This window comes from Prosopis cineraria, unplaced genomic scaffold (assembly GCF_029017545.1).
Source record: "Prosopis cineraria cultivar Desert tree isolate PC_DT_omini unplaced genomic scaffold, ASM2901754v1 PC4, whole genome shotgun sequence".
In the NCBI taxonomy this organism is placed as follows: Eukaryota; Viridiplantae; Streptophyta; class Magnoliopsida; order Fabales; family Fabaceae; genus Prosopis; species Prosopis cineraria.
Window position 1 is genome coordinate 41,330,005 of NW_026555335.1, and position 22,052 is coordinate 41,352,056.

The 22,052-nt window shown below is 34.9% G+C and overlaps 2 protein-coding genes across 3 annotated transcripts; both read right to left on the bottom strand.

Annotated features, from left to right (window-relative positions):
* Positions 1-7,349: 7,349 nt before the first annotated feature.
* On the bottom strand, positions 7,350-11,545 carry LOC129309166 (HIPL1 protein). The gene is made up of 7 exons (XM_054950569.1): positions 10,756-11,545; positions 10,470-10,627; positions 9,338-10,141; positions 9,045-9,261; positions 8,450-8,628; positions 7,917-8,158; positions 7,350-7,824 (listed from the first exon to the last, which is right to left on the bottom strand). Exons 1-7 carry the CDS (start codon positions 10,844-10,846, stop codon positions 7,413-7,415), a joined length of 2,103 nt encoding a protein of 700 aa, XP_054806544.1. The 5' UTR covers positions 10,847-11,545; the 3' UTR covers positions 7,350-7,412.
* A 1,680-nt stretch (positions 11,546-13,225) lies between these two features.
* Positions 13,226-14,861, bottom strand: LOC129309820 (cytochrome c oxidase copper chaperone 1-like). 2 transcript variants are annotated; one of them, XM_054951541.1, is made up of 2 exons: positions 14,698-14,861; positions 13,226-13,773 (listed from the first exon to the last, which is right to left on the bottom strand). In XM_054951541.1, exon 2 carries the CDS (start codon positions 13,751-13,753, stop codon positions 13,550-13,552), a length of 204 nt encoding a protein of 67 aa, XP_054807516.1. In that variant the 5' UTR covers positions 13,754-13,773; positions 14,698-14,861; the 3' UTR covers positions 13,226-13,549. The 2 variants fall into 2 exon arrangements, with proteins under 2 accessions (XP_054807516.1, XP_054807517.1); XM_054951542.1 differs by having other exon boundaries at positions 14,598-14,861.
* Positions 14,862-22,052: the final 7,191 nt, after the last annotated feature.

Here is a 22,052-nt window from a genome sequence, read left to right on the forward strand (position 1 = left end):
TGTGTTGCGACGCACTGTGCCTATATGGCTAAATATTTTATTGCTTCTGTTGGTTTATTTAATTAGTTTTAAATTATAGTTTGAGCTTAAATAATTTTTTTTTAAAAAAGGGCTTTTTCTCCATATCCTATTTTCTTAAACATTCTTTAACCCTTGAGTTATGATAACTATTTATAGGATTAAGGTAATGTTGATTATCATAACATTGTTATGTGTGTTTGGTAATGTTAGGGATGACATTACACTAAGAAGAGGAATTCTCTAACACTATATCCCGTCGAGATACTAAGAAGAATAAATGCCATATAGTCTTTCACTACACCTTCTTATATGTGAAGTTTTACCCCTAACATGATCATGCCTTTTTCACACAACATAATCACATCTCTCAAGCATATTCCATATATACATACAATAACTATATATATGTAAAATATTTTAGTATATAAGTAAGATTACCCTTTCTAATCTCCCCTAAACTCTAATATCCAATGCAATCATCAGATAAACCAATTAGATTACTAAGTTTTTAATTTGTAAAAATACGATCCCAAGTTTTTCATGATTTAAAATTCATTCAAAAATCTTTAACCAACTTCTAATTAGAGTAAAATATAATTTTGGTAGTATGTGATACCTTAGAGGAGTAAAAAGATTAAAAAACAAATGTAAAACAATATGAAATGAAAAATAGGGCAGTACGTCCCAAGATTAAAAATAGGGCAAAAATTCTTTAATATGTTCAGGACGAACATTCTTAATCCAGATTTCTCTTGAGAAGGCACAGTCCCAAAAAACATTTAAAATATCTTCACAATCATAATCACAACTAGAGCACTTAATATCATCACACATACCTTGATTGCTTCATACTTTATTTGTCAACGATCTATCTTATACAACCAACCATAAGAAGGATTTACATTGAAATGGAATCTTCAATTTCCACAGCTTCCTATACATATGCAAAGGAGTAATGTCATCATCACGACATAACTCGTAAGCTGATTTAATGGTGAAACGCCTATTCTTTTTCAGCCTCCAATGGACAAAGATTTACCCATTAGGAAGAGTAAATTGCTAAAGGCCCATTTCTAATAAGTCCCAAGTCTTCTTAATACCACTCTAAATTTTAGACCCAGGTCTGTTCTTTTTAATTTTTAGTAATAAGTCATCCTTACATTTGTACTTAGCACGTACAACTCTAGTCCAAAGAGAATCTTTCTTATGGATAAGCTCCCACCTTTTCTTCATCAAGAAGGCCTGATTTTGAGCGGTAAAAGATTTAATCCCCAAACCACCATTATCCTTATTCTGACAAACCTTATCCCAAGCTACTAGGTGAATCTTTCTTTTCTCTTGGGAAGAGCCCTAAAGAAAAGATCTAGCAAGCTTCTCCATTTCATCATAAATTGCAGTAGGAAGCAAAGCTATTTGCATAGGATATTAGGGAATAGCAGATAGCACAAACTTGATCAAAGTATTTTGACTTGCCAAAGAAAGATTATAAATCTTTCAATTATTCAATCTACTCTTAACCTTATCCACCATATACCCATACATTGCCTTAGTAACATGTTTATGATGCATAAGGACCCCTAGATATTTTCCAAGATCCACTATACTAGAGAACCCAGCAGTTTGGATAATTGATGCCTCCTGGGATGAGATACATTAGCAGAATAAAAGACTCGAGTCTTAGCTTGGTTAACTTTTTAACCTGAGACCATACACAACTGAAAAAGGTAGTTCTTAATAACTTCCACTTGATCAATATAAGTCTCTAAAAAATCACAAGATCATCAGCAAAAAATAGGTGTGACAAAATAGGTCCCAATATTGAAAGTCTAATTAGATGCCAAGCACCCTTATGAATTTCATCCTGTATCATATGAGCTAACTTCTCAATACAAATCACAAACAAATAAGGGGATAAAGGATCACTTTGTTGAAGCCCACGAGCAGGCAAGAATTCCTCCATCTTGTGACCATCCTAAAGAATTTACATACTAGAAGTGTCTAAGTATCTAGAGATAATATCAACCAATTCCATTAGCAGTTTTAATTCAACCAGACAATCCCAACCAAAATTCCATTTAATATAATCGTAAGCCTTCTCAAGGTCTATCTTAATAGCCATAAAACCTTTCTTTCCTTTCATATTTCTCATTGAGTAGATCACCTCCTGTGCAACAATAATGTTATCAGAGTTTTTCCTTCCGGGCATAAAACTACACTAGTTGGGGGCAATGATAAAGTAAAATCCCTTTAATTCAATTAGAAATCACTTTCATTATAATTTTATGGACTACAATTTTATAGGTCTAAAATCACGAATTGTTTTTGGGTTCTCTTTCTTAGGAATAAGCACAATAAAAGTACCATTAATATCTCTAATTAAAGAGGAATCTTTAAAACTTCTTTACATTATAGAGATTATAGAAGGCCCAATTAAGTTCTATTAACTTTGGAAGAAAAGAGCATTTATCCCATCAGGTCCAGGAGATTTCAGTGATCCCATATCAAATAAAGCTTTATAAATCTCCTTAGTATCAAATATTCTAGATAATTGATTGATCTGAACATTACTAACCTCTGGAAAGGAATGAAAAGATTGAATAGTATGTCTGGGTCCCCTATCATCCTTAAAAAAGGTTAGAGAAGAAACTTCTAGCAATCTGAGCAATCCTTTCGATATCATAAACCCAACTGCCATCCTCTTTCTTAAGAGCTTCAATTCTATTCGCTCTTCTTTGAACATTAGCTTTAGCATGAAAATATCTAGTATTTTTATCACCAAAAACAAACTAGTCATACTTAGCTTTTTACACCCAAAGGAGACAATTTCTTTAAGGTCCACCCAAAGTCTATATTGTAGCTCCACTCTCACGAGTGCATTGAAGCAAGATTGGTCCGTTTTAGAAAGGCCTTTTAGCCTATAAATCAATAACTTTTTCTTGTTCCTTAGATACCCAAAAACTTCATCTTTCTATTTCACAACAACCTCAGTAAAAGAACACATGTTTTCATTCCAGCTAGCTCGGTTGTTCCATTTCTCACGCACCGATTGATCAAACTCACTATGAAGAACCCAAGAAGCAACAAATCTAAACGATTTAGGCCGTGAAGAACACAAAATAGTGTCTTCATACAACTTAAGAATAATAGGCCTGTGATCAAATTTGAAATAAGATAAACTAACAACATATGCATTAGGAAATTTATAGCTACGTTCCTCATTCATGAGCACATGATCAAGTTTACTCTTACACCCAGCTCTATGCTAGGTAAATAAGGGCCCTTTACACTCCATATCAATTAACTCTAATTTATCTACCACCAAGCAAAAAATTACAATCAGCAATAGCAGAATTTCAAGATAAGGAACATCTTTCATGGCTAGACAAAGTACAATTAAAGTCTCCTCCTATAAACCAGGGACTATTAATTCTCATATTAATACGCCTAAGTTCGTTCCAAAGAAGATTTCTATTGACAACATTTGGGCTTGCATACACAACTGTGCCATACCAGCTTGTATAATTTTTCTTGACCTTAAAATGAATACATTGAGTATGACTACTAAAAATCTCAATTTTCCAGTCTAGATCATCCCACAAAAGCCAAAGACCTCCGTTATAACCTCTTGCATCAACAATATGAAAATTATGAAAACCTAGAGACTTCGCAATATCAACATCATTAGGAATACTAGCTCAAGTTTCCACTATTGCTAAAAGCTCCACCTTATAGCTACGCTTCAATTCTTTAATAATGTAACAGCACAGCCTCACCACTGCCTCCCCAAGGTCTTTTGGCAGTGCTGGGACCCGTCCCCTTACGGGGCCCAGATCCAGCATTCCCCACTGGTGGTATAGTGGGTACTCCTCACCCCACCCTCACGGGGGTCTTTTGGAACCTCTCCAGACTCGAACCTCCAACTTCTACCACCTTAACAAAGTTGAGGCTAAGTCTGATACCAATGAGTCCCAAAAGACCCCCGTGAGGGTGGGGTGAAGAGTACCCACTATACCACCAGTGGGAAATGCTGGATCTAGGCCCCGTGAGGGGAGGGGTCCCAGCACCGCCAAAAGACCCTGGGGAGGCAGTGGTAAGGCGGTGTGCTGTTATAAATAAGGCATGAAAATGAACATGATCCAATGCCTTTATAATTCCATATCATAAAATTCATAAAAATAGATTAAGAGTAGGCTTGCAAGCCCGTATCAATACCTTCATAGAAAGTGATGTCCATTTTATATGCAATGTCTAGGTCTTGAGGAAATAACCAGCATTAATTAGTAGCTGATTCACGACATGGCACCTATTAGCATCCTGGCCTACTTCATTCACCCTTTGATCAACCTTCAACTCCAAAGAAATTGGCCTATTATCTGTTTGAGGATTATACCCACCAGACAAGCCCCTATCATAATTAGTAAAAGCATCAAATGAGTTGGGGCCAATAAAATTTGGTCTATTTCGACCCATGCTTGGTGTTACATTTTCTTTCTTTTTTCCTTTGGCTTTTAAAGGAGCTTTTCTTTTTCCTCCCATAAGGTCCACTCTGATTTATGGTTCACGAATTCCTTATGAAATCTACATTGCACCTCAGATTTATTAACTTCCATACTCTAAATCTCGATTTTTGTGCCACAACAATTGGCTTCCCTATCTCCTTCCCCTTATTTGAACCAGTCGCATCTCCCTTAGGCTCTGATTTTAGCATCGTCTTGCAAAAATCTTGCTTAACAATCATATCAGGTCTGTATTTATAGCTAGATACCATCTCTGACGTGCCTATGTCGTTCTAGCCCACTGCTTGAGTTCCTTCAATCTCTCCTTGTTTTTCCAACGTGATCTTCTCCACCCTTGGGCCATCCCCTAATTGTATGTTTCTAATAGACATATTTGTTTGCTATTTCTCTTAGTGAAATTGTCATTCATCTCTTTTCCTTGTTTATAGGTCTGAACTCGATCAGGACAAGCATTCAAATGATGCCTAAACCAGCCACAATAAAAGAAGATGAGATGAAGACCTTCATACGCAATTTTATATTCTTTCCCATTCACAGTAAAGACAGGCAAAAGGGGTTTGCTTAAGTCAAGTTCAACACATATTCTAGCACATACACCCTTATCATATATGGAAGTAGATCAATAAACTTTTAGAGTAGTACCAACTTTATCCCCTATCATCCTCAAAAATTCTATATTATATAATTCAACAAGAAAATCCAAGACATGAATCCAAGCTGTTATCCTTCTTTGTGTTTCTGCTTTTCAAGGATTAAAATTAGGTCTTCATTTTTGCATAAGAAGATAGTGATCATCTATCAGCCATGGCCCCTCCTAATAAGCATGGTCAAGATCATCCTTGTTAGAGAAGGAGATAATAAAGTATCCATTTTTCAGTAGTGTAATTCGCATAGGCTCCTTAATCTGCCACATTCTTGTTAACCTAATTCTCAAAAACCTTAATGGGATATTACGTCCCAATAATTTCACAATAAGGGAATTTAACCAGGGCTTGCACCAATCAAGATATGCTTGTTCAGGGATCTTCAACTCAGGGATTTTCATGGACCTTTGATCTTCAAACAAGTCCTCCTCCTCTAATTCTACCTCACTCAATTTCCCTTTTACCCTCTTAATAGCCTCCTGCGCCCTTAACTTTTCAAGGTAGCCCTTCCATCTATGCATAATATTATTGGATTGATCATTAGGAGAAAGAAATCCTGCAAATTTTAGAATCATTAAAGAATCCTTGTAGGATATCTTCTTCCTAGAGTTCAAGCCTTCTTCCACCTTATTCTCCTTCCCACTTTGACGATATCTATCAATGTTCATATTGGAAAAGATAAAGTTATTCCTTCCTTCATTGATTCCACCTCCAAGATCACCACCCTTTCCCTCACCGCCGTTGCCTCGTTGATCTCCAGACGCTCTCTCTTTTTCTCACTCATCTCTTATTTTTAGCATTGATATTTCATATCTTTTATATTTTAAGTTAGAGAGTAGGGACTAATGACCTATAGCTTCACGTAGGATTAAAATTGTTAATATTATTACTAATAGTAATGGTAATATTATCGGCATTCAAGGACATATTAATTATATTCTTTTAGTATTACTTCTATTTAAACTTATTAATTATTAAAAAAATGTAATGAAATTTTAAAAATATTTTATTAAAATATGAATAAAATTAAAAATTTATTTTATTTTTAGATAAAATTAACAACCTCTTCTACTTAATTTCACTGAAGTGATTACAGATTAAGTATAGAGAGAGACAGAGTAAAAAGTCAATTATTGCAAACCCAACCCCAAAAAACAAAAAAAATGCAAACAGCTGTAGCAAAACGACATGTTATCCCCTAGACGCCTTTCTTAAGATGCCTCGTGCTGGGTATAAATTGCCCCCAAAAATCTGAAACCAAAATCCGATATCTCGTCCGTGTTGCTGGCAGTGTAGAAGGGAGAAGGAAGCGAGCGAAGCCGCCGATACTAATGGACGTGTACGCAGTTGCGGAGATAGACGAGCAAGGATCGGTCATGGCAATGGACGTCGACGACGTTGACTCTCTCGATTTTTTCGGCGACGGATTAATCTGCCCAGATAACAAGCTCGCCGATGCCGACTTTTTCAACTCCTTCGAGGACGATTTCGATGATTCTGATATCAACTGATCCCACTTTCCCCCGCTCCAACTCACTTGTCATCTAGCTTGATTTTGAATTTGTTAGGGTAGCGTTATTTTGCTCCTGATGGTCCAAAAGGAAACTGTCGTGTTTCTGGGATTTTTATGTTGTATGAATGTGGATTGATCATATTGATATGAAGGTAATCACCGTCGTTGCGATTCTATGTGAAATTCATTTAATGAATGATATGATGTAAAGTAGATCTCGTATTGTTTCAACTATTTACCGAATATTTCCAATTAACCCTTTCTATGTCCCTTCATCTATTCAAGTATAACTGCTGGAGTTTCATTGCGACGAGTTAGGTTGATTTTGATTTCTCAGTGGCAGCCAATTGTTAGCCCAATCTGTTGCTAAGTGTAGTTCTTTCTCCAACGGAAACCTTCTTAGACCCTGAAACTCGTGAAAATAACTGAAATGGGTAACCCTATTGTGAAAAGAATGAAATGAAATCTACGATATGCTATGGGTAACATAATAAGAAGCCCCCTGACATGGTGGCTCATTTCAGCTCAACCGTGCAAAAAGATCACTATAGAATATAGTGAAGAGGGTAGAAAGGACACTGGTGGAATGATAACCTCAATAGTCAGTACTCAGAAAAGCTGTTACTGATGAAGCACACAGAATGAGAGAAAAAATTAGAAAGGATAATAAGGTATTGTCGCATCACATTCATCCTCTACACAAATTATCCTCTGTCTTTACATGGTGTTCAGAAGATGATAACATATAAAATACAACAGGAAATATGAAAGTTGCAGAAACAGATTATCAGAAAGGATACTCCCGCGGCTAGCATGTGATGGAGGAGGAGCTGGGCTGGAACCTGTTGTTGCAGCAGTTTCCTTCGAGCAAGTGTAACCGCATCGACTTGGACGAACAACACGGTAAACACCAGAGCTTGTAAGCAGAAAAACATCCTTATTGTTGTCTTCCCCAAATGAGAAGATGTAACCTACAGATGCCTGGGAGCTTCCAGGTACAGAGTCACATTGGATAGGAGAATCACGTGCGCAACTGAAAGGTATTTTATTGGTAGTGAAGTTTCCACTATTTTCTGGATCCTCAATGCTTGCCCACAGAGCAACGGCATACAGATCTCCATACAAGTACCTGACACACAATGATAAATGAGCAAAAGTTGGTAATATTGCAAATAGAGCAGCTTTCTAGCTTCAAGGCCGTAGAAGAATATGCTTGTTTACCTTCCATACATGCAAGGATCAGTCGTAGACCTATAGAAATAGCCCCCAGTGATGGAGGCTGATCCTTCATTCTTGTTTACTTCAGAATGGTTGTAACCTGCTAGTGGGAAGATTGGATCTATCGAGTCCAGAGAAGTGTTGCCTCCAGGTGAATCCTTAGGGGTGAATTTGTAGGGGCCCTCATAAGCACGCCATCCATAGTTTCCACCTTTTGTAATGAGATCCACCTCCTCATAAAGATCCTGCAAGCATTAATGAGTCAAGCAAACATTGTTGGATGTACAGAAATGTAATTCTGGTATAGGAAGAGGTCCGCTGAGGACTCTTCTGTTGAGTGAGATACTAAAGATTGCACTTATAAGTCAAAACTGGCAGCGGTAACTTGAATTTGTAAAATTTAGGAGTTTCTCTAGTAAGCAAAATGGCAAATCATGTCACTTCAGAAGACCTAGGCTCCTTATTTAGTTTGTTTTTAAGTTACAAAAGTGCTTTAATTATTGACTTTATCAGAGTATTCATAAGTTTTCACAGACCTGGCCCACATCTGCACAAACGAAGTAAGAAGGTCTTGCTGAATCGAAACTGCAGCGCCAAGGATTTCTTAATCCCAACGCCCATATTTCAGGTTGGAGATCAGCATCTTCAGTAAATGGATTATCCTTAGGAATGGAATAGTTACCCCAAAGACCAAGTTTGGCAATTTCTTCTGCACCTGAAAGATCCAAGCCAGATGTCACACCCAAGTGTCAGATGGAATAATATTTATCTAAATTTTGCCTGTCAACTGGTATCCGTAACTTGTCAGGGAAAGAGAACAACGGGAACCTGATCCAATGGAGTGGTCAACATGCATCGATTTAATGACAGAAAATTAAAATAGGTCTTCAAGATCTTATAAGGGTCAGTAAAGTATGAGATGTCAACATGGTTTTCAAGGTTCTTGTCATCCTTCGTTAAAGTGATTGGGCAAAAGCTAATTGAAGTTTGGTATGTAGTGGTAGCACTAGACTGAGAAAAATTAGTGTAGAACCTACTCCAATAGAAGGTTAGAAACTTGGCATCATTTGGTTGAACAAGCCAACAAGGCATCATCGTATCAAATACACAGCTAATTATGAGTATACTCACTTGGAATGTTGTCAATATCAAGTCTCATGATCTTCCCAAGTAATGATTTCTTGTTCTGGGCAAAATTATATGGATCACCACCGCCGCCTCCAAACCCCATCATGAAGTATAAATACCCATCATCAGGTCCAAAGAGTATCTGACCTCCATGTTGAGACGTAAATGGAAGACCCATGGTGAATATCCTTCTCATCTCTATTGGCTTAGCACTTTCTGCCTGGAAAAACAGAAATTCAGTTTTCCTCATTGGATTGAACTAAATATATAGAAATTATGTGTGCAGAAAGGTGTACCATGGAAGGCTGGGTTGCCGTATCATTAACAGTATATTCTGCTATAACAGAATGATACTGGCACGGTTGGGCACCATTATCAGTACCTAGCTTTGATGGATCACAATTCACATCTGAGTTACAAGAACATCTTCCTGCACATTGTGGTGACTTAGACTTATCACAATTATATGATGCAAAAAATCGACCATTTTTCACAAAGTCTGGATGAAATGCCATGCCCATCATTCCAAACGCTGAATCAAAATAGACTCGATCAGTTAGATCAACAAATGGGCTAGATTCATCAAGCTCCATTGTGCCTTCTGAACCCTCAGCTGGAAGTGTTGCCAACCATATTTTACCCACTTGATTAGAGAAGAAAGCGCGATCAGAACCATCAGGATGAGCAACCATGTTGAGATAAGATCCATTCCCGATTTTCTCAAGACACAAGCCATCTGGAGGGCTATTGGGAGTCTTAGTTTTATTTAGTTCAACAGGTTCACCATCAAAACAAACTGATTCATCACTTGAAGCTCCACCAAATGCTTTGCAGAAATCTGATTTGGACTGCCAAAGTTCAGTGAGCTTGGCAGCTTTGGTACTTACTGTAGCTCCTCCTGTCTGACCTTGTAATGAAGGGGAAAATGGAGAATTCACCATCGACACATTCTGACATGTATCCCAAACTAGGGAGCAGAAGTCCTCTACTGCCGCCTTCGACTGAGTTGTATTTGTTGAAATGGTGGAATTGCAAAGGACAGGAACCGATCTGGGAGAGGATTGAACCGTAAATAGCTCAGCCGAAAATGGGTCACACCTCTACAAGCAAACGGAGAAGATATATGAATGCAGGGAAAAGTTATTGGCAGGAAGTTTGAAATAGCTGTTTGTGATGAAGATTACATACTCAACAGATCAACTTGTTCAATTATTCAAAGTTCAAGATAGGTTGGCCAGTTCATAATTGATATGACAAGCAAGTTCCTCTAAACTACTTGGCAAACCTAGTTAAAAAACTGGAACTTGTCTAATATCCCATGAATAAGGCGGATCTTGAGAATCAAATATCAATATCTTCCTAACTGTTTCATTCCATCAATAAACTAGAAGCAATTTTTTCCCCTCTTTGGGAAGAACAAGATCTTACCGCACAAAGTATTGATTTCAAAACGGAAGCACAGCCAGAAACAGATATATTCATCACTTGGAATTGCTTTGCTATTCTTGAATCTTCTGTGGAGTTGCAACACGTGCTTCCATTATAGGGGCAAAAGCTCAGTGTAGTATTGAGAGTAAAGGGTGCCCCTACACCAGATGAATCAGAATAAATAACAATACAATAATAAAAGCATTGAGCAAGCCATCATTTAAGGGACAGAAAAAATAAAAATAAAAATAAAAAAGAAAAAAGGGAAAAGAAGGGCAAGACTCACTGGAATCGGTACATAGAGGAAGTGAAACCGAACAATCCAAAAGCAGAAGTAAGCAAAAGATCGAGAAGCTGAAACACAGAACAACCTTCATAGCTTCAAACCAGTAGGCAATTCTACCACTACCAGAACAACTTCAAGATCATCTCCTTCCCAAATATATCCCAGAACACCCGTCAAAAAGCTAGGGTAATGGATTTGACTTGATGAACGGAAAGAAAACAGCGAAGACAAAATAAAAGGTTTTTCTAGGTGTTTTACTTGGTGTCAATTGCTGGCTACTCTTAACAAAAGAGCATCTTCTTCAATGGTCCCTTCAACATGCGCACCTACATCTCCATTTTTTAACACAATCACTTTCAACGTTGTTATCAAATCGATCTTAATTCAGCTTCACAGTTACTCTCAATTAATTAATAATTAAAAAAACAAAAAAAAGCTGCCTCGCCGTTCAACCAGCATGACACAAGTTGGTACGAGCTCCTATCCTTGAAAGCCCCTTTAGGGTTGTCGTAAGCCACAACGTCACAGGTTGAGATGAATTGAGTGATGAATAAAGACACCAAGTGGGTTGCCTATGGAGTTTGACTTTCCCTGAAAGTACGTAATTAAGAAATGGGAGAGTGGTTGAGAAACGCCAAGTGGGGTTGGGGTAGGCCTTGATTGTTTCGCAGCGTTCAGAGCCAACATCGTCCATCGGTTTCCTTCGGAATTGAGAAGCATCTGAAGTCTGGACAATCAAAATCATATTTATGGAGAAGGAATCGGCTTGGGATTACTACCAGACCAAAAGTTAGACTTTTGTTGAGGATAAAAACGAGAATGGAGGAGCGGGGCGGGCATTTGAACGTAAAACGGGGGAAACAAACACGGTTTTTTTTTTTTTTTAATTTATCAACGGAAAGAATCAAAGATAAGATGAGTGATTTGTAAGATGAATTAAAATACATAGAGCCAGTATATTATTTTATGTATAAAATATCAAAATTATTGGTAATGATATCACATGCTCATTACTTGATGGCACAATGTTTCCAGGCAACTAAAAATAGAGATTGTCTGGTCAGAACGCAAGCTTGGTGAGGAACTCACGTCTTCCCGATCAATTTTTTATTCGGTGCATCACTTTGTGCATTTGACTATTTGTGATGAACGCGAGCAAACGGAAAAAATAGATTTAATACTTTTAGGGATAATGAAATTTACGACTTTAAATTTGTATTAAGTATTGATTTCATCTCCTGAATTTAATTTTTTTTAAATTTATTTCAGTTATTCATTTAGTTTTTATTATTTAAAGAAAAGGTAAAACTATTAAAATCTGATGACACAAACGACGGAATATAAATTGTAGTAATGTAGATTAATTGAAAAATGTGTTTGTATAGTAAAAAAATAAGCTCAGATTTTTTTAAAAAAAAATAAAAGAACAAAATGCAAGGTAAGAGATTAGATTTATAAAAATTAAAGTAATTTGAGTACTAATTTATTTTTATTTAACAATATATGCATGTCACATCATTAACTTACAGTAAACATTAGATTAAATTAAGGGGCCATTTGTGTTTTAAAATTTTAAGAACTAACTTTATTATTTAAGAAAATATAAGAGATCAAATTGATAATTGAAATTTGAGACAAATTTTAAGGATTAAAAATTTCATTGTTACTTCATATTTAGGGTTAAATTATGAACAAACTTGAGTCTCATTTACATTGTATTGCGCGTATTTTGAGAAAGTTTATGGGTATGTTTCAATTTCAATTAGGTAAAATTAGTTATTAAATGAAATTTCATAATAATTAATCATGTGATTCACAAAATGAAGTTTCAAGAATCATAATTCATTATCAAATGGGATTTCAAAACAAGCCATGCTTGGATGATCTCCCCCCCCCCCCCCAAAAAAAAGAAGTTTCAAGAGCCGTAAGTGATCATGAATGATGATGAAGAGTTATATTTTATTTTATATTGGCATATGGATTAGAAAAATCTTAAAGATAAGCAATGTTGAACGTGACTCATTTAAATGATTCTTTTATTGCTTGCGCACCCTAGCTTGTCCATGTTGAGATATCACACCATCTCAAACCTTTTTCTTGTTATTCATGCCTTCAATCCTAGTACAGCCAAAGTGAAAACAATGTAACATACTAATATTCAGTAGTAGGACTAGCAGTTAACTGCATGGAATCCTTCCGGAGAATCAGAATGAGATGTTCTGATACATGAACATGCGGAGTCCAGATTTGGCTGTTATTTCCCATCCATGATTAGGCGCCAAAGGCCTAATAAACATTAACAGCAACATGTTCGTGCACATTTGACCTTGATCAATAAACTTAACTATTTTTCCAGAGGATTTAAACGAAGGCCCATGAATTAAACATTCACCCCTTTTGTCATGCATCGTATATATGTGAGGACAAAAGTATCCCATGAAGAACAAGAGAACCTGGGGGGCAGGGGAAATAACAAAAGCAGGAGGGAATTTATTGATTAACAGAACTCATATGCCTACAAACAAATTTGAGCTAAGAAAAAAATGTAATCTGCAATAAGACCTTTCAGTTTCAGCAATATTGAGAATAGGGAGAAACCTCCCTAATAAAATTACAGGTCAATTATGCCTTGCATCAAAAAATCAGTTTCCTTTTCTCTTTATTCAAAAATTCAAATATCATGTATATATCGTTAGTAAAAGTCTACTGTGCTCTAACACCTGTATCAATTTCACAAAACCAACTCAATTATTCTACCAATGTCGTATTTTACTCCTTTTCTTTCTTAACAGTTTCAAACATTGAAACCTTCAGCACGCAGGCACAAACGGTGAGCCTCAATCCATTTAGCACAAGCTGATTCACCATGCTCTACTATACATTCATCTCGCAGCCTTTTAGTGTCCGGGCACGCACAACAGATTTTCTTCTTTGGTTTTGACTCTGCACCAGTTGTCATAGTTGCTGTGCCTTGATTTTGCTGTGACCCTTGTTCCATACCACCCAATAACTTCAACCCTAATGAAATATAAATCAGGGGGGACTACGTAAGTCAGATAAGCATGGAACAACATAGAAGTGAACAAAAACTAAACAAATTTTCAATGAAAACGTGATTTAAGTTGGAGACAAGGATAAGCTTTGTCAAAAATGATGAAGATACAGTAGTATGTTCGTCTAACACAGGCTACGAAGCATTGACACATGACTTGACAATCATGACATGAAAAATTATTCAAGGTCAAAGTATAATTTCAAGTGTGTTATGTCTAGTACAGTGTCTAACAAGTGTCAAACTTGAACATGCTCTTTCAAGAATTGTGCTTCCATGGAACACAGGCAGTGATTCGTATTTTCTTTTACCGGGTGAGCCAGTATAATTAGCAAAACTGACATAATATGCAGTTATAAATTATAACCGCATAAATTGCCAGAATACTAGCTCAATCCATTGGATAGTAATCTGGTGTAGTTTAATATAATGTAAATTTGAAGTTCCTAGTGTCCCCGAATCTCGAAATAATCGGGTATGGCAAAATAGGTGAAATCTTCAGGACCCGTTTCGTTAGCTGAAACAATGGCAACATTTGGTTGTTCCTGGAAGGAGGCTACAATGTAAAGGTCGACAGAGCTGTTTCATGTGTACTTTCACGCGAGGGATGGGGAGAGAGATGCTTCCAGGCGGAGAGAGCAAGATACGATGGCTGAAATACCCATACTATACCACCACGGCTGCTACGATGGCAGAAAAGAGAGAGACGAAGAGAACAGGGATTATACTTAAACACAGATCATTAAACCAGAAATATGAATCATCATTCCAATAATATAACAAACTCAACTCAATAAACGAAAACAGTCCCAAGAAGTTAATCTGCATCAACGAAAAACAATTCAGAAAGGATCGAGACAGAGGATCGGCGTCAAGAACGATGAGATTACCAAAACCCCTGGATGGCTAATGGCGCGACGACTCGACGACTCTTCTCGAGCTTCTTGTCGGCGTCAAAATGCTTGAAGGTTCGGAAGGGTTTACTTTTACGTTCTCCTGCTTTGGTTCGGAGTCTCGGCTTCGGTCGGTTACGCTGATAATATTGTTCAACCTGGCAAGCATTGGATATCTATCATGCCAAGGCTTGAAGTTTATATTGCCGATATTTCCAACATCATTTATAAAATTAATTAAAGATATACTAATTAATTTGATTATAAATACATTAAAAATAGAAAAAATTATGTATATGTTCTTTAGAGTATATTTATTTATAAATAAGTCTTGTAAAATTTAAAAATTATAGCTAGATATCTTGAAATTTGAGTGTAATTTGACTTTAAATTATAAAGACAATATTATTCCCATTAAAAATAATAAAATTACAGTTGTAAAATATTGAAGTGTGGGTTATAAATTACTGATGTGGTAATTGTAAAAAATTATTGTTAAATTTTATTAGTAACATGTGATCAGTTTAACTATTAAATATGTGAAGTTATTATTGTAAAATTTTAAAGTGATAATTGTAAATTATTGATGAAAGTAATTGAATACAATTAGTATCAAATTTGAAATGCATGATCAATTTAACTATTAAATATGTAAAGTTACAGTTGTAAAAAATTAAAATGATAGTTATAAATTATTGATGAAATGGTTGTGAATTATTCGATTAATATAATATATTTTTAATAGAGATATTATTATATTGGCACTTCAATTTTGAATTACACTTAGGTTTCTTAAATTTCATGAAAGTTATTGATAAATAAGTTTGCTTTGTGAGACTTATATGTAATTTTCTCTTAAAACTATATAAAAAAATTCAATGGTAAATGATTTCAAACCAAAATAAAAAAAATCAAATAAATCACATGTTTAACAAAATTTTGTTAGGATGTAGTTATGAGTTAACTTTTGACCGATGTCAAAATTCTTACATCAATTGGAGATGAATTTATTATTAATAATAATAATAATAATAATAATAATAATAATAATAGATATAAGTAGAAGAACACATAAATTTGCGAGTTAAGATTTTGAATTAAGATGAAATTATAGTGTTTAAAATAGGACCCTTATTGCAAAAATAATGTTTGTAGTGCCTTCAATATAGATAAGTTTATGGACTCACACTTAGGGCTTGCTTAGCAGCTAGGAATTAGGGGGAGAAAAATGAGAGTGGGAGTGAAACCAATATTTTTATCCGTTAGGTACTATAAAAGCTGGTTCTCCATGGAATCCAATTCCATCAAAATTGATAGAAGTGGGTTCCATTCCTCAACTAATGGAAATGAGTCCTATTTTCTCATTAAACTCCTTTATCCTTACCTTTGCCTCCCCTCTTCCATATTGCCAATTGATCACAAACCTTCCACCAACAACAGCAATGATCCTCCTCCAGAAACTACAACGATAGTCCTCTACCCAGCAAAGGAGTCCATCCTTTGCCTAACCATTGCTTATATGAACTCAAACTGAATGCTTGCTTCGATGAGCATGACAACTTAAAGCTTTGACAAATCGGAGGAATTATTGAGCTCAAAAGCTAGCAAATTGGTTTAAGTGGAGCAGATCGGTGCTTGTAGATCTTTGTCTTCTTCTTTGATGTTGCAAATCGGGTTGCAGATTTAGGTTGCAAATATGTGTTTAAATGTGTTCCATGATTTTCATATTTGATTTTATGCAATTTGATCTTCTTATTTTATGTTGGAATAGTGCTTTGCTGATTGAGTTGAAATCATAGATCTTCCTCAATATTTCTTCTTGGATGATGGTTTTGTGTTCTTCAAAATGGTTGTACTCTCATTGCAAGTGCTTCATTCAGGCAAGTGGTTTTGAGCTGCTGCTTCCTTTTTTTTTCATTTTTAGGGATATTTTCATCTTTTAAAATATAAATATAATATAATATAAATTTTTTATCTCACTTCCAGTATCATACCAAACATATTTTTATACTCAAATTTCACCTCTATTTTTACTTTCACTTCTACCAAAAACAATTATATGTACCAAACAAGGCATTAATGTGAAAAATGTTGAGCTTATGAAGTAATACTCGCTCTATCCTAAATTATAGAGCATTTTTGAATGAGTTTCTCCTTCCTAAAATATAAAACACTTTGGGTAAATTAATGTGTTATTAAATGCATCAATTTCAATATTACTTTTTCTCTCTCTATAATTAATTTATGTCCCTTAACTTTTCAATATATTAAATGATGGATATTTTTAAAAGTTTATATTTTTGTTTTGGAAAGATAAGGTTATTAAGTGTATTTAATGAGGTTTATTGGTATGTGAGATTTTGTTTAAAAGTATCTTATAATTTGATACGAAGGGATTATATGATAAGTGGAATGACCCATGAAACAAGCCTTGACATTTAGAGCTAGATATGGTGCAACACCATTTGAATCTCAAAATGGAATTAGCCCTAATTGCTAAACTTGGTGTTTACAACGTCTTCCATATAGGAGTCTTATAGACTCACACTTAAGAGGAAGATTGTTAGACTATCCAAATATAAGTAGAATTGAGCTTATGTAAAATGTTTCATATCAGATAAAATTTAACTAATAAGTATATATAGAGTAGAATGACTCATAAACTTGACCTTTAAAATTTTAAATTATGATATGATGTCTTAGCTTTATTGTCTAAGGTTCTCCTTACTAATTCACATCTTTATCACAAACTCTCGAGTAATCATAAGATTAACCCATATAAATTTTGTAATATCTCGATTTCTAATTCCCTGATTTACTAAGATTAATTAGGATAATTAAGTAAGTTGACGTGATGTGTGGTTAAAGAAAAATAATAAGTATTTTTAGTTGGAATTTTATGTATAATTTAGGTCCAAAATGAAATTGGGTTACTTGGAGATCAAAAAATAAAGAAAAATAAGTTAAAAAGCCTCTATGCCATATGCCACGGTGCATGCGTGGTGAGCCACCGTGCACAGGGCTATAAGAAAAGAGCTGTCTTCTCTGTACCACATGTCATGGCACGTGGGGACAGGTACCACAATGCATGGTACAAATTATGTAGAAATAAGTCGCGAACTAAGATAGAAATAGAGAAGAGCAAATGAAGAGGCATGTCAAGCTCTATTAGGGTTTATTATTGGATGATATTAGGAGTGTTTTGGAAGCTACAAACACCCAAGATAAGTATCATGCCTTTTAATTTCCCTTTTTCTTCCACATTATGAAGTTTATGGTTAGAGTTTGATAGTAGAAAATGATTTTCAGTCCATATAGACTATAGGTTCGAATCTATTGATTCAAATGAAGTTAATGGGAATAGATTAGAGTATTTAAATTTAGGTATAATGAATTTTGGTGTCTTGGTGGTCGAGCTTCATAAATATGCAAAAATTGCATTAATATGGGTTGTTGGAAGAGTGTGATGCCATTAATGAGAATTTAATGGCTCATTAATGTTATTGGGGACTAAAAAGAGTTAATAAACCTAATGGGTAAGTTCAAATGTGATCAATGTGGGCATTAGGTGAGTTAGAAGTGGAATGTGAGTTGAGAGTTATGATTGATTTAAACTCATTTTGATTGAAAAAATTTGAGAACCCTTGATTTTGAACTAAAACTTAGTAATCACCTTTATGGGTTAACCTTTTGATTACTAAGAGTTTTATTGGTTAATTGAAGTTAGTAGAGTGAGATAATTACAAATTTCTCAACCATAGTTAACTATCTTCAAGATACTTTAAAAATTGAGTTGTAATTTCACAAATTGGGATCTCAAGTTTTCAAATCATTAAAAGGACTTACAAATCCAATCAAGCATTTAAAACAAATGCAGAAGCATGGGATACCATTTTATACCAAAAGCATTACAAGAAAATTGAGAAAATCAAGACAATAAGAAACAGGGATAAGCACCATAGCATGGCATGCACACGTTGTAGCGTGCTCTTCTCAGTGTAACATGCTGTGGCATACTGCCTAAAACTAACAACAATGATAGCAATAAGGGACAACTCTAGGTACGGCCCATTTCTCTGTTCAACATCTGATTGAGGTGAAATAGTTATCCATAGAATGCTCTATTGAAAACCCAATTAATTGAAATATCCACCTTAACTAAATATAATTAAAGCATAATCTAAGGCAATTAACCATAAGGAGATTAACCTTTAAGGAGATTACCAAATTTGAAATATAAAATTCAATGGATCTCAAGTTTACATTATCCAAAATGAGTTAAAAAATTCATTAACTCTTTGTTTAGAGTAAAATAAAGTTATGGAAGTATGGGATGCCTCAAAGGAGTGAAAAAAATTAAAAACAGTTGAAAAATCTCATGTTGCTAAAAACAGAGTAATATGTTGTGGCTTACACACTCAGTACCACAGCTTGTTAGTCTCTGTGCCACACACTACGACATGTTGCACGCATATGACAATTTTGCTATCATTTTTCAACAAAATCTGGGCAACTTCTGATGTGCCTTAATTCTCTATCTGACATTTGAATGACATGATCTAAATGTCTATGGAAAGCTAATTTTGTAAACTAGCTAATGGCAGGGATTTCATTTTCAAAACAAGTTACATTAGGAAGCCAAATACCCAAACACATTTTTATCATTTTATTAACTTTTACAATAAAAAGGGTGTCCAAAACCCTACACAAGTGCTAAAAGTCATTCGTAACACCTAAACTATATTCATTGAACTTAGGACTACCTATATAAAACACCACATGCACACAAACACCATTATATCACAATTTCACTCCTCAACCCCTTTAATACCAAAAACAGAAGGGGGAGGTTTTCACATTGTATTTCAAAATAATATTTACCAATGTACTCAAATGAACAACTATACACTTGCACTAGTATTTTAGTCGCGGCATATTGCATGCATCAAACAGCAAGTTTGCTGTCATTTGACAACAACTTGAGCAACTTTCGACATGCCCCATTTCTTCGTCTGACATCCAAATAAAATAATCTAGTGTCTACAAAAAGCTCTTTTCATAAACTATCTAATAACACAAGTTTTACTTTTAAATTATGTCACACAAGGAAGACAGACACCTTAACATATTTTCACAACTTTTTACACTTTTCACAATTCAAGGATGTCCAAAAACATACACATACCAAAAGTTATTCTTAACACCCATAACACATTTAAGAGACTTAAGACTACCTATACAACAAACCACACACACATAATTTCAATCGTATCAAATTTTCACTCCTTAACCTCTTAATACCAAAAACAACAGGGGGAGGTTAAAGCATTGCGTTTCACAATCAACATTCATAGTTATAATCAAATCAACATCTCTATACTTGTATTAGTATTTTTTCCCTATCTATATTTTAACAACTTACATACAAGATTCCGGGGCCTAAAATATATCTCAAGTTCATTGATAACAATATAGTGCAAGTATAAATAAAATGCATCCTAATTGACAATATTCAATGTATTACACAAAGATAAAGTTGAGAGGCTTTACAAAAGGAACTCAAGATTCCTAAGCCTCTAGGACCTTTTTCCTTCCTATACCAAAACTAGAGCCCATAAAATATTGAAAGAGAAGGGTGAGTCTAGCCACTCAATAACCAAGGTACTCTTATTATATACAGTTGTAGATCAATTGATTTAAACACATAAAAGGAAGTAGATTACTCTAAATATAAGATTATACAATACAAATTGTAATTGTCATAACAGACTCATTTTCATATTTCTCATTTCAAAACACTGAGCACATTGCCATAATACATTCAAACATGTGACAATGACCTAATTCATCAACTCAATGCATAATGTCAAGACACAAACAACCATATGACAAAGGCACATTCAATATCACAACTTGCCACAAACTTAAACAACCATGTGACATGTCTAATATAAACATATGCATGATTAATTCCTCTTTATAAATTTCTTATTTCCTCCGACTAAAAATGTAGGCTATAATAGTAATTAAGGCTTTATTCGTGTGACTTAACTACTCAAGCTCAACAATTGTGAAGTGTAACCCGGCCAAATATCATTATACTTACTATTAGACCACGGTATCCCATACTCTCGAATCTCTAGGGTGTAGTATACTCTATGCTAATCTCCTTGACAAATAGGTGGAGATAGCTAGTGTAAGGTCTCCCTTACTTAACCACATTTAACTTCATAATTAAGGTAATTAAGGGATTAATCCTTAAACAATTACCAAAGTTGTAAAATTACATAAAAGAGAAAATTTTTAAATCATATACAATGGGATCTTAAAAGTTCAATTTTAAATCTCAAACAACACTTATTATGCTCAAATCAAAGTTTGAAAACAATATGAAAGCTTGGAAAACAAATGGGATCCAAAATAATGAGTTTCAAAACTGAAAATTGAATTTTGTGCAGAAATAAACCCGTGCGTTGTGGCTTATGATATATGTGCTGCAGCTCACTCGCCTCTGTACCATACGCCGCGGTGCATTAGACGAATTTGACAGATTGCAGCCGTCAAAATAACAGCATAGGGAGCGAACTTCAAACACATCCCAAATTTTCATTCGATATCTGATTGAGGTGGTTTCAGTGTTTACATGGAGCTTTCTCTTAACTCTAGCTAATGGCATCAGTTTCATACTCAAATTCTTTTTTATAAAAAGTTAGACACCAAAACCCAGTCTACTACTTTTTCATAAAAATCTCATAACTTTAGTGTCCTAACTCAACCATAAGTGCCAAAAAGTTACACTGACTCTTTAACCACACTTAATGGACTCTAGTAGACTTGTACAACGTGCCGCACACAAAAAAAGCACATATTTGTCAAAATCACCACTCAACTCTAAATTTCATAAAACACAATGGGGAGGAAATTCATGCACAAAATCATCATTTTCATTCCAAATCTTTCAAAATACACACGTTTCTACTTACACAAGTATTTTGGCCCTATCTACATGCTTACAAATAAAACTCACTAACCCAAGGCACAAGATACACAAGTTGTACACAAGTTAATGCAAGTAGTGCAAAATAATGACGTGTGATCCTAATTGACAATTGTATTAACATTTACACATAAAAACAACAAAGAGAGGCATACAGAAAGGATTACTCTACAATCCTAAGCCTCTGTGGGTTTTCCTGACTTAGATCCAATAAGCTAGGCCCTAAAAATATTAAGAATTGAATGGTGAATACAACCACTCAGTAACCAAGTTTCACATAATCTATACAGTTGTATATCAATTGTAAACAGATGCAAATAGAAAAACACAAATACAATACATGTGATGAAACTCG